This window comes from Oncorhynchus kisutch, linkage group LG29 (assembly GCF_002021735.2).
Source record: "Oncorhynchus kisutch isolate 150728-3 linkage group LG29, Okis_V2, whole genome shotgun sequence".
Taxonomy (NCBI): domain Eukaryota; kingdom Metazoa; phylum Chordata; class Actinopteri; order Salmoniformes; family Salmonidae; genus Oncorhynchus; species Oncorhynchus kisutch.
This window is the reverse complement of record NC_034202.2, coordinates 19663616-19682691: the sequence shown is the minus strand read 5'-3', so window position 1 is coordinate 19682691 and position 19076 is coordinate 19663616. Positions and strand designations below refer to the sequence as shown.

General features: G+C 44.5%; 1 protein-coding gene across 2 annotated transcripts in view; it reads left to right on the top strand.

Moving 5' to 3' along the window:
- The window catches only part of LOC109873830 (tyrosine-protein kinase ABL1-like), a 52129-nt gene that overhangs the window by 24696 nt on the left and 8357 nt on the right, over positions 1–19076 (top strand). Inside the window, exons 1-3 of one of the 2 annotated variants that reach the window (XM_020465552.2) lie at positions 183–790; positions 14364–14528; positions 17174–17469. In XM_020465552.2, coding sequence (XP_020321141.1) covers positions 706–790; positions 14364–14528; positions 17174–17469 — 546 coding nt within the window. In that variant the 5' untranslated portion in view covers positions 183–705. Of the gene's footprint in view, positions 1–182; positions 791–14363; positions 14529–17173; positions 17470–19076 lie in introns of those variants that run through there. The other variant, XM_020465551.2, reaches the window with a different exon arrangement.

The window sequence follows — 19076 nt, the reverse complement described above, 5'->3', positions numbered from 1 at the left end:
GAAACATCTGACTGGATCTTTCACAGTTGTAACTTCAAATTTGGTTGTCAAAAGAGGTTTCATCTGTCTTTTTTGGATGTGTTTTTTTGCATACTGTTTCTGTTTGCGTTCCTCTTGGTGTGTGTGTATAGTAGTTCTTGCTCTCTTGTGTGTTGTGGGAGGGCCCAGCCATCTGATGTCATTCAGTGCAGCAAGCAGAGCCTGAAAGAGGCCCTTTGTTGTCAGGCTGTAGCACGAGTCCCTGTGCTTCTCATGCTAACGGACATACACACACGCACACACCGGGGACAGGAGAGAGAATGGCACCATCCAAACTGCCCTACTGCCCGCTCAACTGACATATCCGCATGTCCAGCTAGCTTTCGGCCAGAACGGGTGCACTTTTGGGTCGCGTCTGCCTCCTCCGGAAAGGAGCTAACCAAGCCAGAGAGAAAAAAAGATGGAGCCGCTTGGACTGCAAAGTTTGTAGACTTTGCGGGCAGCACAGAGTTCGCTTTTGTTTGGTGGAATAGAGGAGAGAAAAGGGGGTCACAACAGCCAAAGATTCTGAGAGGAGAAAAGCAGAATTCCTTTTTTTATTTGTTATTTGTCTTTTCATGACAGACCTGGGGAAGTTTTTCTGTTGATCTGCCGGCAAAAGGAAACATAAGGGACACTGAGCTGATAAACAAACAGCATTTTTCAAGTGGAAGCGAAAGAAAGCAAATGAAAATGTTGGAGATTTGCCTGAAATTGGTGGGGTGTAAATCTAAGAAAGGCCTCTCGTCCTCCTCCAGCTGCTACTTGGAAGGTAAGAATTCGAGGAACGGCAGGAGGGGGTTGGTATGGAGTATAAGGGGGGTTGTTTTGGGTTTGATTCTTAGAGAAAGACAAAGATGGTCAGAGAAGGAGATGACACTGTAGGGGAGAAGGGGGAGAGAACGTAGCGCATCTTCTCCCTCTATCTCTCCGTGTGAGGCCTCTGTCGTTCCTCTGGAAAGCGGAGGGGGAGACCATCAGGGAGAGGGAAGCTAGACACTGGCTTGCTGCAGAGGAAAGAAGGGGAAAGAAGAGGGATGAAAGAATACAAGGAAATCTGACTCCAGGCTGGGCTCGTTTTTACTTTTGTTTGAGGGTTTCATCTAAATCTACGCTTTCCTTTTCACTCTTTGCATCTTGTTTATTGTTTTTCTACATTGAGTGCAAAGAAAAGTTGAGCTGAGTTATAGAGTTTTAAGATTTATCGGCCTTATAGAGTGTACCATTGTAATTATTTTCCAAACCTACACTCGGCCTACTTTAAACAAAGATGCGCTAAATAGATTAGCCTGAATCAAAGATGAATGAAATTTGAGGAAATCCATGTGCTAAGGATTGCACAACGAAATGATTTAATAGACAATATACTGTAGTCCTGGAACACTTTCCAGCAAAGTAGTTTTTAAACGCACATTTTTATATAGCGGTGGTTACACACACACACACACACACACACAGACCAACAATGAAAGAGCAGTCTCTAATTTGGAATAGTTTCATGTATTTCTGGAAAGAAATGAGCAATTCTCTCTTTGGAGGGATATCCACTTATTGAATTTGCAATAAGTTAGCTAGTTAGCTACCCTTCTTTCTGTGTACATTACTCATAGCCTTGTGTGGCAAATTCTTCTGCAGTCAATAAAGCCTAGCATTTTACACCTGTCCTTCTCTGTGTGGCAGGTTCACTCACCCTCATGTCTAGTGTACCAATGTTTGACCTAATCACAGTCGAGCTGGGGGGAGAACTAGTCAACAGAAGGCATCAGATCCAGATAGAATCTTTAAACAGTGGTTAGACCTCCAGATCTCAGGCTTGATCCAGCGTCAAGCTCTTTGTCACCCATCACAGGTGTCGACAGCGAGGTGATGCAACAGAATCGCCCAAGCGTGAGTCCTTTTCCCTCCCTCCAACTTCGCCTCAAGTGGCTTGGTTCTACGTCATGGAACTTGACTGTTGTTTGGATTCTTATGGCCCTAGTCACTATGTTTTGATCTCAGAGGTCAAGGAGGTAGTGATGAACTCCACTTGGCCAATCTCTGTATCCCCTGTTCTGTCAGTGTGTTTGTAGTTAGTTTTAATTCATCCCTGTTGCTCATACCAACTCTGTCATAGCTGTCAAGAGTTCCACACATATTTAATCACTGCTGGATGGATTATCTCCCCCAGTGATCCAGCCAGGATATGCTGTAATCCCAGCCTCTCCACTAGCAACTGCTGTTTCCCTTTTCCCTTTCTTTCTTGCCTCATTTTAAGTCTTATTCCATTTTTCTCTCTCTTCCCCACTCAAAATTAAAGTGGAAAACCACACTACAGGCTGATCCAACTTTGATGTAATGTCCTTAAAACAAGTCAAAATGAGGCTCAGTAGTGTGTGTGGCCTCCACGTGCCTCCCTACAATGCCTGGGCATTCTCCTGATGAGGTGGCGGATGGTCTCCTGAGGGATCTCCTCCCAGACCTGGACTAAAGCATCAGCCAACTCCTGGACAGTCTATGGTGCAACGTGGCGTTGGTGGATGGAGCAAGACATGATGTCCCTTCCTCTTGCATTGTCTTGCATTAGGAGGAACCCAGGGCCAACCGCACCAGCATATGGTCTCACAAGGGGTCTGAGGATCTCATCTCTGTACCTAGTGGCAGTCAGGCTAGCTCTGGCGAGCACATGGAGGGCTTTGCAGCCCCCCAAAGACATGCCACCCCCACACCATGACTGTTTCTGACCGTTTGAGCAGACACATGCACATTTGTGGCCTGCTGGAGGTCATTTTCCTGCTGCTGGGTTGTTGCCCTCCTACGGCCTCCTCCCCGTCTCCTGATGTACTGGCCTGTCTCCTGGTAGCGCCAGCCATGCTCTGGACACTACGCTGACAGACACAGCAAACCTTCTTGCCACAGCTCGCATTGATGTGCCATCCTGGATGAGCTGCACTACCTGAGCCACTTGTGTGGGTTGTAGACTCCGTCGCATGCTACCACTAGAGTGAAAGCACCGCCAGCATTCAAAAGTGACCAAAACATCAGCCAGGAAGCATAGGAACTGAGAAGTGGTCTGTGGTTGCCACCTGCAGAACCACTCCTTTATTGGGGGTGTCTTGCTAACTGCCTATAATTGTCTATAGTGTTGTCTATTCCATTTGCACAACAGCATGTGAAATGTATTGTCAATTAGTGTTGCTTCCTAAGTGGACAGTTTGATTTCACAGAAGTGTGATTGACTTGGAGTTACATTGTGTTGTTTAAGTGTTCCCATTTATTTTTTTGAGCAGTGTGTGTGTGTGTATATATATATATATATATAACAATGTACAAATGGTTAAAGTACAAAAGGGAAAATAAATAAACATAAATATAGATTTATTTACAGTGGTGTTTGTTCTTCACTGGTTGCCCTTTTCTTGTGGCACCAGGTCCCAAATATTGCTGCTGTGATGGTACACTGGTATTTCACCCAGTAGATATGGGAGTTGAACAAAATCAGGTTTGTTTTCGAATTCTTTGTGGATCTGTAATCTGAGTGAAATGTGTCTCTAATATGGTCATACATTTGACAGGAGGTTAGGAAGTGCAGCTCAGTTTCCACCTGATTTTGTGGGCAGTGAGCACATAGGCAGACCTGGCTCTCAATAGCAAGGCTATGTTCACTGAGTCTGTACATAGTCAAAGCTTTCCAAAGCTTTCCTTAAGTTTGGGTCAGTCACAGTGGTCAGGTATTCTGCCGTTGTGCTGTTACCAAATAAAGCTTGATTTTGGAAGAAGATGACCACTTAGCTAACTATCTACTAAATTAAAAAATAAACTGCAGTTGTGCATTTACCTTAATAGTTATAGTTTCTAAGATATTTAGCTGGCAACATTTTAGTTGTGAATTCCATACTGTAGCTAGATCACCTGGCACATCACTCACTGTTGTGCAGCACAAGGCTCTCGTCGTTGTGTGCTTGTAAATAAACACCACATGACTGGGGTCTGCCGGTAAGCTTCATAATGAAACATTTTGACAGGTAAAATAGAACGCAGTCTTTATCTCCTAACGTATTGCACAAGTTGACTGCAGGTATTTACTTAAAAAGTAGCTACAAATATTAAAGTTTTTAAAGAAACTTCAGACACAGTTTTGACGGTATTGAAAAACCATCCCATGGCTTTTTCCAAATACCCGGGTATACGGTACACCGCCCAAGCCTACTCCCCAGATAATTGGAATAGGAAGTGTAAACTTTAACTTAGCCTATTACAGTGCCTTGCAAAAGTATTCATCCCCCTTGTCGTTTTTCCTATTTTGTTGCATTACAACCTGTAATTTGAATGGATTTTTATTTGGATTTCATGTAATGGACATACACAAAATAGTCCAAATTGGTGAATTGAAATGAAAAATGGAACTGGCAAGGGGGGCATTAATCAGAGAGGCAACAAAGAGACCAAAGATAACCCTGAAGTAGCTGCAAAGCTCCTCTGCGGAGATTGGAGTATCTGTCCATAGGACCACTTTAAGCCGTACACTTCACAGAGCTGGGCTTTACAGAGGAGTGGCCAGAAGAAAGCCACTGCTTAAGAGAAAAAAAGCAAACATGTTTGGTGTTCGCCGAAAGGAATGTGGGAGACTCCCCAAACATATGGAAGAAGGTACTCTGTTCAGATGATACTAAAATGTATATTTTTGGCCATCAAGGAAAACACTGTCTGGCGCAAATACAACACCCTTCTCAAACCCCACGAGAATACCATCCCCACAGTGAAGCATGGTGGTGGCAGCATCATGCTGTGGGAATGTTTTTCATCGGTAGGGACTGGGAAACTGGTCAGAATTGAAGGAATAATGGATGGCACTAAATATAGGGAAATTCTTGGGGGAAACCTGTTTCAGTCTTCCAGAGATTTGAGACTGGGACGGAGGTTCACCTTCCAGCAGGACAATGACCCTAAGCATACTGCTAAAGCAACACTCGTGGTTTAAGGGGAAACATTTAAATGTCTTGGACTGGCCTAGTGAAAGCCCAGGCTTCAATCTAATTGAGAATCTGTGGTATGACTTAAATATTGCTTTACACCAGCAGAACCCATCCAACATGAAGGAACTGGAACAGTTCTGGACAAAAATCCCAGTGGCTAGATGTGCCAAGCTTATCGAGACATACCCCAACAGACTTGCAGCTGTAAATGCTACAAAAGGTGGCTCTACAAAGTAGAGTTTGACTTTGGGGGGGGGGGGTGAATAGTTATGCACGCTCAAGTTTTCAGATTTTTTGTCTTATTTCTAGCTTGTTTCACAATAATAAAAAAAATTTGCATCTTCAAAGTGGTAGGCATGTTGTGTATCTCAAATGATACAACCCCCCCCAAAAAATCTATTTTCATTCCAGATTGTAAGGCAACAAAATAGGAAAAATGCCAAGGGGGTTGAATACTTTCGCAAGCCACTGTACATACTGACTAGACCGGGCACACGTCTGCCATCACGCGCATGTTGATTTTGTCCATCCACACCAGACAAGATCAGGACACCCAGGTTGTAATATCAACACGAACTCTGAACCAACTATATTAATTTGGGGACAGGTCAAAACATATAAAATATTCATGGACATTTACAGTGCTATCAAAGTATTCAGACCCCTTGACTTTTTTCATTTTGTTACGTTACAGCCTTATTCTAAAGTTGAATACATTTTTTTGGAGCCCCCCTCATCAATCTACACACAATACCCTATAATGACAAACGCAAAAACAGGATTTTAGAGATTTTCGCATATTTATATAAAAAAAAGCTAAAATATCACATTTACATAAGTATTCAGACCCTTTAATCAGTACTTGGTTGAAGCTCCTTTGGCATTGATTACAGCCTTGAGTCTTGGGTATTAAGCTACAAGCTTGGCACGCTTGTATTTTTGGAGTTTCTCCCATTCTCTGCAGATCCTCTCAAGCGCTGTCAGGTTGGATGGGGAGCGTCACTGCACAGCTATTTTCAGGTCTCTCCAGAGATGTTCGATAGGGTTCAAGTCCGGGCTCTGGCTGGGCCACTCAAGGACTTTGAGAGATTTCTCCCGAAGCCACACCTGCGTTGCCTTGGCTGTGTGCTTAGGGTCGTTGTTCTCTTGGAAGGTGAACCTTCACCCCAGTCTGAGGTCCTGAGCTTTCTGGAGCAGGTTTTCATCAAGAATCTCTCTGTACTTTGCTCCGTTCATCTTTCCCTTGATCCTGATTAGTCTCCCAGTCCCTGCCGCTGAAAAACATCCCCACAGCATGATGCTGCCACCATGCTTCACCGGAGGGATGGTGCCAGGTTTCCTCCAGTCATGACGCTTGGCATTAAGGCCGAAGAGTTCAATCTTGGTTTCATCAGAGCAGAGAATCTTGGTTCTCATGGTCTGAGGCCTTGAGCTTTTTACTGAGGAGTGGCTTCCGTCTGGCCGCTCTACCATAAAGGCCTGATTGATGGGAGTGCTGCAGAGATTGTTGCCCTTTTGGAAAGTTCTCCCATCTCCACAGAGGAACTCTGGTGCTCTGTCAGAGTGACCATCTGAGTCTTGGTCACCTCCCTGACCATGTCCCTTCTCCCCCGATTGCTCAGTTTGGCCGGGCTGCCAGCTGTAGGAAGAGTTGTGGTGGTTCCAAACTTCTTCCATGGAGGCCACTGTGTTCTTGCTGCAGAAAGGTTTTGTAACCCTTCCACAGATCTGTGCCTCCACACAATCCTATCTCGGAACTCCACAGACAATTCCTTCGACCTCATGACTTGGTTTTCTTTCATACATGCACTGTCAACTGTGGGACTTTTATATAGACAGATGTGTGCCATTCCAAATCATGTCCATTTAACCATTTGACAGAGTGAAACTTCGTTTCGCCTCTTCCCTTCTGAAGTGAAAAAACTGGCATAATGGATTATGATCATTGTAGTTAATTGCCACGTGTCTGTGCTTAACTAGAGTGAATATTTGCTTAATGAAAACTACAACTCTTTCTTTCGTGAATTATATGATTTCTCTCTAGAGACAGGTACATGTTGGATGCACAAAAAAACAGATCTGAATGGAATTCAAGTAATTGGACCGATGTCGGTCAATTAGTAATTTAATAACAGGATTATTGTTAATCGCTCAGCACTATTATCTGATTTAAATACAGTCAAGAAAGCTTACTAGCAGCCAGCGGCACTTCCCACACTGGTAGCCTATTTGCGGGTACCTTTCCAAACCCTATGTCAGATACTCCAGTGAGTGTAATAAGCTCAAGATTAGGAGTTGAGAAATAATGTCGACATCATTAGAAATAAGATAAACCTGTACTCTAGGTATGCTATTCAAAATGTGTTAACTCTTTTTTTTTTTTTCCTGTGTGAACTTACAGTTGAATATTCCTGCTCTTCCAGTGCCATAGTGCTGGGGAGCAGAACGTGTTGCGATGCCTCTGCTCTTATCTCACACTCCCCAGGAATGTTAATATGCACATCCCTAATCTCTGTCATGTGCCCAGTTAGAGAGCCTAGTGCCCAGACTGTCAGCTGTGTGTGGTGACCATCTTTCTCAGGGGGCTCCCGAGTGGCGCAGCGGTCTAAAGCACTACAGACACCCTGGTTCGAATTCAGGCTGTATCACAACCGGCCGTAATTGGGAGTCCCATAGGGCAGCGCACAATTGGCCCAGCGTCGTCCGGGTTTGGCCGGTTTAGACTGTCATTGTAAATAAAAATTTGTTCTTAACTGACTTGCCTAGATAAACAAAAGTTACATTTTTTTTTAAATAGAATAATTCTCCCTCAGTGGATCTCATCATGTAATGTGGCTCCACAGTAGATCACCAAATAGCCTCCCTCTGCATTTCACCAGGTAACTCTGTTAGGGCTCAGTTAACCACCGAACACTTCTCACCTACACAAAAGGTGTTGGTTTGACATAAGATACAAATGTGGTGGCATCGGAATAGATGGCTGTCTTTTTACGGTCCCCTAACCAATTGTGCTATTGTGTGTTTTCGTGTAATTTGTAACTTATTTTGTACATAATGTTTCTGCCACCGTCTCTTATGACCGAAAAGAGCTTCTGGATATCAGGACAGCGATTACTCCCCTTGTACTGGATGAAGATATTTTCTTTAACGAGTCAGACGTGAAGGATTTACTCCAGACACCCGACAAGGCCCAAATCCCTGCCATTCGCAGGTGAAAGAGACCGAGATATTGGGGACATAGGTCTGGGTGCCTTTTTGAGGATCCGACGGCGAGTGGGTAATCTGCCTTTACCATTGGTCGTATAAGCCAACGTGCAATCATTGGATAACAAAATACACGAGCTACGAGCACTTATATCCTACCAACGGGATATTAACTGTAATATCTTATGTTTCACTGAGTTGTGGCTGAACGATGACATGATTAACAACAAGCTGGCGGGTTTTACGCTTTTTTGGCAGGATAGAATATCAGCCTCTGGTAAGACGAGGGATGGAGGTCTATGTATATTTGTAAACAACAGCTGGTGCACGAAATCTAAAGATGTCTCAAGGTTTTGCTCGCCTAAGGTGTAGAGTATCTTATGATAAGCTGTAGACCACCCTAGTTTTAATCTATATTCTTCGTAGCTGTCTATTTACCACCACAAACCAATGCTGGTACTAAGACCGCACTCAATGAGCTGTATACGGTCGTAAGCAAACAGGAAAACGCTCATCCAGAGGCGGCGCTCTTAGTGGCCGGGGACTCTCATGGAGGGAAACTTATATCCGTTTTACCTCATTTCTACCACCTTTACTCCACAAAAAGAGACACGTACAACGCTCTCCCTCGCCCTCCATTTGGAAAATCTGACCATAATCCTAGCCACCTGATTCCTGCTTACAAGCAAAAACTAAAGCAGGAAGCACCAGTGACTCGGTCAATAAAAACAATGGTCAAATGAAGCAGATGCTAAGCTACAGGATTGTTTTGCTAGCACAGACTGGAATATGTTCCGGGATTCTTCCGATGGCATTGAGGAGTACACCACATCGGTCACTGGCTTCACCAATAAGTGCACCGATGACTTCCCCCCCCCCCCCCCCCCCCCCCCCCCCCCCCCCCCCCCCCCCCTCCCCCACAGTGACTGCACCTACATATTAGAGGTCGACCGATTAATCGGAATGGCCGATTAATTGTGGCCGATTTCAAGTTTTCGTAACAATCGGAAATCGTTTTTTTTGGGCGCCGATTTGCCCATTAAAAAAAAAAATATATATATATATATATATATACACACACACACACACACACACACACACACACACACACACAGGGGCAAAAAAGTATTTAGTCAGCCACCAATTGTTCAAGTTCTCCCACTTAAAAAGATGAGGCCTGTAATTTTCATCATAGGTACACTTCAACTATGACAGACAAAATGAGAAATAAAAATCTGAAAATCACATTGTAGGATTTTTTATGAATTTATTTGCAAATTATGGTGGAAAACTTTTGTTATTGACCAAATACTTATTTATCTCAATACTTTGTCATTGCCACCAAAGGGTATATAACAGAGGTCAAATGTTTTCACACACTGTTGCTGGTATTTTGACCCATTCCTCCATGCAGATCTACTCTAGAGCAGTGATGTTTTGGGGCTGTTGCTGGGCAACAAGGACTTTCAACTCCCTCCAAAGATGTTCTATGGGGTTGAGATCTGGAGACTGGCTAGGCCACTCCAGGACCTTGAAATGCTTCTTATGAAGCCACCCCTTCGTTGCCCGGGTGGTGTGTTTGGGATCATTGTCATGCTGAAAGACCCAGCCACGTTTCATCTTCAATGCCCTTGCTGATGGACGGAGGTTTTCACTCAAAATCTCACGATACATGGCCCCATTCATTCTTTCCTTTACACGGATCAGTCGTCCTGGTCCCTTTGCAGAAAAACAGCCCCAAAGCATGATGTTTCCACCCCCATGCTTCACAGTAGGTATGGTGGTGTTTGGATGCAACTCAGCATTCTTTGTCCTCCAAACTAGACGAGTTGAGTTTTTACCAAAAAGTTATATTTTGGTTTCATCTGACCATATGACATTCTCCCAATCTTCTTCTGGATCATCCAAATGCTCCCTAGCAAACTTCAGATGGGCCTGGACATATACTGGCTTAAGCAGGGGGACACGTCTGGCACTGCAGGATTTGAGTCCCTGGCGGCATAGCGTGTTACTGATGGTAGGCTTTGTTACTTTGGTCCCAACTCTCTGCAGGTCATTCACTAGGTCCCCCCGTGTGGTTCTGGGATTTTTGCTCACCGTTCTTGTTATCATTTTGACCCCACGGGGTGAGATCTTGCGTGGAGCCCCAGATCGAGGGAGATTATCAGTGGTCTTGTATGTCTTCCATTTCCTAATAATTGCTCCCACAGTTGATTTCTTCAAACCAAGCTGCTTACCTATTGCAGATTCAGTCTTCCCAGCCTGGTGCAGGTCTACAATTTTGTTTCTGGTGTCCTTTGACAGCTATTTGGTCTTGGCCATAGTGGAGTTTGGAGTGTGACTGTTTGAGGTTGTGGACAGGTTTCTTTTATACTGATAACAAGTTCAAACAGGTGCCATTAATACAGGTAATGAGTGGAGGACAGAGGAGCCTCTTAAAGAAGAAGTTACAGGTCTGTGAGAGCCAGAAATCTTGCTTGTTTGTAGGTGACCAAATACTTATTTTCCACCATAATTTGCAAATAAATTCATTAAAAATCCTACAATGTGATTTTCTGGATTTTTTTTCTCATTTTGTCTGTCATAGTTGAAGTGTACTTATGATGAAAATTACAGGCCTCTCTCATCTTTTGAAGTGGGAACTTGCACAATTGGTGGCTGACTAAATACTTTTTTGCCCCACTGTGTGTGTGTGTGTGTATATATATATATGTGTGTATATATATATATATATATATATATATATATATTTTTTTTTTTAAATGGGCAAATCGGCGCCCAAAAAAAACGATTTCCGATATATATATATATATGTATATTTTGTTTTTTTATCTACTTGAGGCTAAATTGATTTTATTGATGTATTAAGTTAAAATAAGTGTTAATTCAGTATTGTTGTAATTGTCATTGTTACAAATACATATATTTTTAAATCTGCCGATTTAATCGGTTTCGGCTTTTTTGGTCCTCCAATAATCGGTATCGGTACCGGCGTTGAACAATCATAATCGGTCGACCTCTTCTACATACCCCAAGCAGAAGCTATGGATCACAGGCAACATCCACACTGAGCTAAAGGGTCGAGCTGCCGCTTTCAAGGAGCGAGACTCTAACCCGGAAGCTTATTAGAAATCCTGCTATGCCCTCCGACGTACCATCAATCAGGTAAAGCGTCAATACAGGACTAAGATTGAATCGTACAACACTGGCTCCGACGCTCGTCAGATGTGGCAGAGCTTGCAATCTATCACAGACTACAAAGGGAAGCACTGCTGCGAGCTGCCCAGTGACACGAGCCTACCAGACAAGCTAAATTACTTATGATCGCTTCGAGGCAAGTAACACTGAAACATGCACGAGAGCATCAGCTGTTCTAGACGACGGTGTGATCACGCTCTCCATAGCCGATGTGAGTAAGAACTTTTAAACAGGTCAATATTCACAAGGCCGCAAGGCCAGACGGATTACCAGGATGTATACTCCGAGCATGCGCTGACCAACTGGCATGTGTCTTCACTGACATTTTCAACCTGTCCCTGCCTGACTGAGTCTGTAATACCAACATGTTTCAAGCAGACCACCATTGTGTCCAAGAACACTAAGGTAACCTGCTTAAATGAATACCGACCAGTAGCACTCACGTCTGCAGCCATGAGGTTCTTTGAAAGGCTGGTCATGGCTCACATCAACACCATTATCCCAGAAACCCGAGACCCACTCCAATTTGCATACCGCCCCAACAGATCCACAGATGTTGCAATCTCTATTGCACTCCACTATGCCCTTTCCCACCTTGATAAAAGGAACACCTATGTGAAATTGTTATTCATTGACTACATCTCAGCGTTCAACACCGTAGTGCCCACAAAGCTTATCACTAAGTTAAGGGCCCTGGGACTAAACACCTCCCTCTTCAACTGGATCCTGAACTTCCTGACAGGCCGCCCCCAGGTGGTAAGGGTAGGCAACAACACATCTGCCACGCTGATCCTCAACACAGGGGCTCCTCAAGGGTGTGTAGTCAGTCCCCTTCTGTCTCCCTGTTCACTCATGACTGCATGGCCAGGCACGACTCCAACACCACCATTTAAGTTTGCCGATGACACAACAATGGTAGGCCTGATCACCGACAACAATGAGACCGCCAATAGGGAGGAGGTCAGAGACCTAGCCGTGTGGTGCCAGGACAACAACCTCTCCCTCAAAGTGATCAAGACAAAGGAGAGGATTGTGGACTACAGGAAAAGGAGGGCCGAGCACGCCCCTATTCTCATCGACAGGGCTGTAGTAGAGCAGGTTGAGAGCTTCAAGTTCCTTGGTGTCCACATCAACAACAAACCATCATGGTCCAAACACACCAAGACAGTCGTGAAGAGGGCACGACACAGCCTATTCCCCCTCGGGAGACTGAAAAGATCTGTTATGGGTCCTCAGATCCTCAAAAGGTTCTACAGCTGCACCATCGAGAGCTGATTTCATCACTGCCTGGTATGGCAACTGCTCAGCCTCCAACCGCAAGGTGGTACATCACTGGAGCCAAGCTTCCTGCCATCCAGGACCTCAGGCGGTGTCAGAGGAAGGCCCTAAAAATTGTCAGACTCCAGCCACCGGTACCGGAGCGCCAAGTCTTGGTCCAAAAGACTTCTTAACAGCGTCTACTCCTCAAGCCATAAAACTCCTGAACAGCTACTCAGCCTATTGGCATTGCCCCCCCCCCCCTCTTTTACACTACTCTTTGTTTATTATCTATGCTTATTCACTTTAACTTTACCTACATGTACATATTACCTTGACTAACCTGTGCCCTCGCACATGGACTCTGTACCAGTACCCCCTGTATATAGCCTCACTATTGTTATTTTACTGCTGCTCTTGAATTATTTGTAACTTTTTTTTTTTTTTTTACTTAATACTTATTTTTCTTAGCTGCATTGTTGGCTAAGGGCTTGTAAGTAAGCATTTCACTGTAAGGTCTACATCTGTTGTATTCGGTGCATATGACAAACTTTGATTTGAGATAAAAATCATAACAGTCAAGGATCCGTGCTCTGCCAGGGTTCAATATATCACAGCATGCCTTTCTCTTGAACTGAATATTTTACTCATAGCTTTTGTCCATTCTCTCGGGTATCTCTATGGCCTCAGCAGATGATCAAATGCTTCTCTCTGGTCCAAGTGCCCGAGCTGAGGACATGTGTTGTGAGAGATGCAAGGTGTGGATGTGTGCTGACAGAGGAGCCACAAAATGAATTCACTGTGTGGGCCAGCCGGGGTTCAGTAAAAATTCCGTCTTCTATCTCTTTCCCTTTCTCTTTCCTTCTCTATATTTCCACCTCCCCGTAACTCATTCCAGTTCTGGTAACCTTGACGTAGCATCCAAAGCCCCCTGAGTCACATTATTTGAGTATAATGAGCGTAATCTGTGGCTGAAGTGTCGATTATCTCTTACGGTGTTATTCCAGTCCTAATTGGAAGCTTAACGCAGCTCGAATTTCCCCTCTCACTACAAAACTATGATGGCCCAACTCTTATTGGAGAGTCTTGTTATTGAAAACAAAGTCTTAAAATTTAAAGGAAAGCCTGGAACTCCAGGAAATGAATCGTACAGGTGGTGGAGAGGTGGACTATGTTATTGGACTTCATTAAATAACTATTTTAATGTTGCTGCCTTTAATACCATAGTCAAATCACAGTAGCTGTGCAGTCCAGGACAATGGTGCAACCATGAAACCTTTTTTCGGGGAAATGTTCCTTCGATGTGACGTGGGGAGGTTCTCTGGAGTATATATTGTTTTAAATACACAGAACGCATACAGGTGTGAATGTGTGTGTCCATGGAATAGACTGAAGCAGTGACAATACCTGTTCTGAAATGCCAGCACATTGACATTGTTTTTTCTGCGTTCTCTGTTGGTATTTGATGGGTGCAAGTCTGTTTCTGCTCTCTTGCCAAATCCTCATGGATTTGACGTTATGCGTGACCAGGTGTGGAATGAAAGCTAAACAGACTGGAACCCAGGCTGCGTTTCTTTGACAAGGTGATAGGAAGGATATTCGCCTGATTAGTTGTTGGTTTATTTAACACGGATCTGATCGACTCTCTCCAGATCTCTCTCTTTCCCCCAAAGTCCACTTGTTTAATAGATAAAGACATGTTCTAACACCGGATCTGTCTGTTGTGTGTTCCAGAAGCTCTCCAGAGACCAGACTTTGAGCCCCAGGGTCTGACCGAAGCGGCCCGCTGGAACTCAAAAGAGAACCTGTTGGCCGGACCCAGCGAGAATGACCCCAACTTGTTTGTTGCTCTTTATGACTTTGTGGCCAGTGGGGACAACACTCTCAGCATAACTAAAGGTAAGAAAATGGTGTGTGTATGTGGGGAGACGAGAGATTCTCTTGGTGGGAGTTGGGATCAATATCTTAAAATTCTTGTCAATTCAGGAATTGAGTTTCACTACTATGACGTGACATGAAATGGAACAGAACCCAGCTCTGCGCTGTGAGTCTGTCTCTGTGAGAATCCATTCGTTTTCCATCCAGACAGCTGTCAGAGAACTGTTTCTGTGCTCTGAAACGATTAACAATAAAACTGTCCATCATAGCCCAGAGAGCATCAGGCTTTGTGAAAATACTCCCTCTGGGCATATTGTGGTCAGGGATCTGCCTCAGTCACTGGTCATGGGGTTAATGTGCAATACGGCCCTCAGCAGCAGCAGTTAAACAGGACACACAGTATGCGTGAGCATGATTGTTTTTCTTTTCCTTAAACTTTTGACTGTGCTGAGATGGGTACAGTGTCCTCCCAGGGGGATGGGGAGGGTTTAGAGGGTGACATATCTGACTGGAAATCCACATATTTGCGTCCCGTTCCCTATCTCTCCCTGTGACGCTCACATCCTGGCTGTCCGCTCACACACGAGTTCTTTCCAATGGAGCAGTTGGAAAACAGTTGCAGGAGAGAGTGTGATGGAGGATGGGATGTAGAGATTCACTTTAAAGGACCAGGAAATACAGATCCCAAAAATGTTATGTAATATATGAAATAAGGTATTTTTTATTTAACCTTTATTTAACTATGCAAGTCAGTTAAGAACCAATTATTATTTACAATAGTGGCCTGGCAAAAGGCCTCCTGTGGGGACAGGGGTTGGGATAAAATATATATATATATATATATTTATATATAAGAGAGACCTAAGACAGCAACATAGCATGGCAGCAACACATAACACAGCATGGCAGCAACACATAACACAGCATGGCAGCAACACATAACACAGCATGGCAGCAACACATAACACAGCATGGCAGCAACACATAACACAGCATGGCAGCAACACATAACACAGCATGGCAGCAACACATAACACAGCATGGCAGCAACACATAACACAGCATGGCAGCAACACATAACACAGCATGGCAGCAACACATAACACAGCATGGCAGCAACACATAACACAGCATGGCAGCAACACATAACACAGCATGGCAGCAACACATAACACAGCATGGCAGCAACACATAACACAGCATGGCAGCAACACATAACACAGCATGGCAGCAACACATAACACAGCATGGCAGCAACACATAACACAGCATGGCAGCAACACATAACACAGCATGGCAGCAACACATAACACAGCATGGCAGCAACACATAACACAGCATGGCAGCAACACATGACACAGCATGGCAGCAACACATGACACAGCATGGCAGCAACACATGACACAGCATGGCAGCAACACATGACACAGCATGGCAGCAACACATGACAACACAGCATGGCAGCAACACATGACAACACAGCATGGCAGCAACACATGACAACACAGCATGGCAGCAACACATGACAACACAGCATGGCAGCAACCAGAGGTGGGACCAAGTCAAGTCTCAAGTCCTAAACTTTGAGTTTTGAGTCCTGAACAAGTCATAATGTGCTCTTCACCAAATGTAATATTTTTAACAAGAGTAATAGTTAGTATATTACATTTACGCAAATCATGAATACTTTTAAAAATATCTATATTTATTACTTTCCAAATGTGTTATTTTCCATGGAAATACATGGGTAGCCATGAGAAAGCAACACATGGTGTCAAAGTCCAGTTGCAAGTCATCATATTTGTGACTCGAGTCTGACTCTTGTCCAAGTCATGAGACTCAAGTCCACACCTCTGGTAGTAACACAACATGACAACAACATGGCAGCAGCCCAACATGGCAGCAGCCCAACATGGTAGCAGCCCAACATGGTAGCAGCCCAACATGGTAGCAGCCCAACATGGTAGCAGCACAAAACATGGTACAAATCTAATTTATGTAGTCATGTCATTTATAATTTGGGGGATAAGCTTACTTCTTAATAAAAGAGTTGGGTTAGATTCATGCCTCCAAATGGAGAAGTTCTTCCAAGTTATTCAGTCCCAGATGAAGTTTAGAAATAAGTATATTAACAGCTATTGAAAATAGTATTATTGTAGTTTTATGCTGAGCCACTATGTAAACTCAAGTCTAAAACCGGGGGCAGACTATGATGTCAACCCAGCTAACCTCAAGACCAATGGAAATAAACCCAGTGTCGCAATCTGAGTAAACATTGTATTAGATACAGTGGAATCCTGAGTCAAGGATTGACCAGCCTGGCTCAGTCTCAGAATAGTGAGCATGTGGCATAGTGTCACCTCAGACTAACACTTTCATGTTTCTCTATGACTCCAATGGAAAAACCGTTAGCACAGTCTCCTTGCAAGCGTAGCCTCAATTGTGTATAATGTAGAACCTTTATACAGAACATAGTCACTATACTAGTAACTTATAGCAAGCAACCTTTCTATAGCAAGTCTCTTTTACATGTGAAGTTTATCCTGTAACCAGTTGAAATATAGGCGTACTTGGCGTGGTGTCTATGTAAACCACCTACCATACTCACTGTAGATTTCCCCTGTAGTTTCCCCTGCTTTCACCCTAATGGCATGTCCCCCGTGCAGGAGAGAAGCTGCGAGTTTTGGGTTATAACCATAATGGGGAGTGGTGCGAGGCGCAGACCAACCACGGCCAGGGCTGGGTGCCCAGTAACTACATCACCCCGGTCAACAGCCTGGAGAAGCACAGCTGGTACCATGGGCCTGTGTCGCGCAACGCAGCAGAGTACCTGCTCAGCTCTGGTATCAACGGCAGCTTCCTGGTCAGGGAGAGCGAGAGCAGCCCCGGGCAGAGGTCTATCTCACTCCGCTACGAGGGACGCGTCTACCACTACAGGATCAACACAGCCTCTGACGGGAAGGTGAAGATACACACACACACACACACACACACACACACACACATCCTACCTCTATTATATCACATCGCCATAGCACATGTTTATATGAAATGAAGCCCCACAGACTATGTCCCCAAGTCCTAAACAGCCACTGCTTTTGTAAGCAGTTGTAAGTGGCCCGGCAGTTGTAAGTGGCCCGGCAGTTGTAAGTGGCCCGGCAGTTGTAAGTGGCCCGGCAGTTGTAAGTGGCCCGGCAGTTGTAAGTGGCCCGGCAGTTGTAAGTGGCCCGGCAGTTGTAAGTGGCCCGGCAGTTGTAAGTGGCCCGGCAGTTGTAAGTGGCCCGGCAGTTGTAAGTGGCCCGGCAGTTGTAAGTGGCCTGACTGTCAGTGGGCTTTAGTGGAGGTCTCCACAGAGCAGCTTATTCTACCCCCTCTGGGAAAGGCTCATTTAGAGAGGACATGGCAGGTCTGGAGCTGATTGGCCTATGTTCCAACACTCTAAAATGGCCTCTCCTTCATGACCACTGACCTCTGACCTCAACAGGTACCAGAAAGATGCTGGGGACCAAATCCAGGAAAGATGCAGGGAGTGGGAAAAATAAGCTCCCAATAGTGCAGTATCAACCAAGTATATTTTCACCTCGATCATCATAATTATCATCTTTCATTGTAGAAGCCTATCCTCTCACGTATTTTCTACCTCAATTCGACGGGGGCTTGAAGGAAAGGAGGTCGTATATGACTAGGACACACCCTGCTTGTGTGCTACACCAACCCTTATAAGTGGTCTTGAGGAAAGAAGCCTTATATGAACATTAGGATAATCTGTCCGCAGTCTTCTCCCCACTCTTGACCGCAGCATCCCAGCATTCCTCACTGCACAGAGGTGAGCAAGAGGATCAGCAGCCACCAGATAAGGACAGACCAGCATATATATATATAACACACACACACACATACTTTAACACATGCACACACAGACTTTAACACATGCACACACAGACTTTCAATCTCCCACCCTCCCTACCCCCTGCAGTTCCACTATCTCCCACTGTGCTTATATTCAGCCGTCTGGAATGCAGACTTTTCCAATATCTGTACCTCACTTCTCTTGTCTGTGGAACACTCCTCATATCACCCCACACAACACAAATTGAGTGATGAACAGTATTCTGATCAGCCCAGATTCCTGTGTTAATGAAATGGATCCCCTGCTGGGATGATTGTTCCTGAGAGACAGGCCCTGCTTACGTAAGTGGTCAAGCTGGAGCTTTAGGCTAAATGTGAGAGAGTCTCTTCATTGTTCAAGACCTTCGGATGCTGTTCTCTTCAGGTTTTTCATTCACTGTCTACTGAGTCAGTACCTACATACATTATATCCAATTACATTCTGTTAAACTATAAAAAATTATAAATTTGTGAAGATGTGCAGACTACTATAAAATGTTTCCAGAGTGGAACAGGCCATGCATAGCACACTGACCACAGGATCTGGGACTGAGGTCTTATGTAAGACATGGACAATGGAAAAGACTGTGTCCAGTCAGCTTTGACCAAGATCCCTCACCAGAGATTGTGTGCAGTTGGGAAGTGCTCTCAGTGCTTTTTGAGAGTGCTGCTGCTATTCTA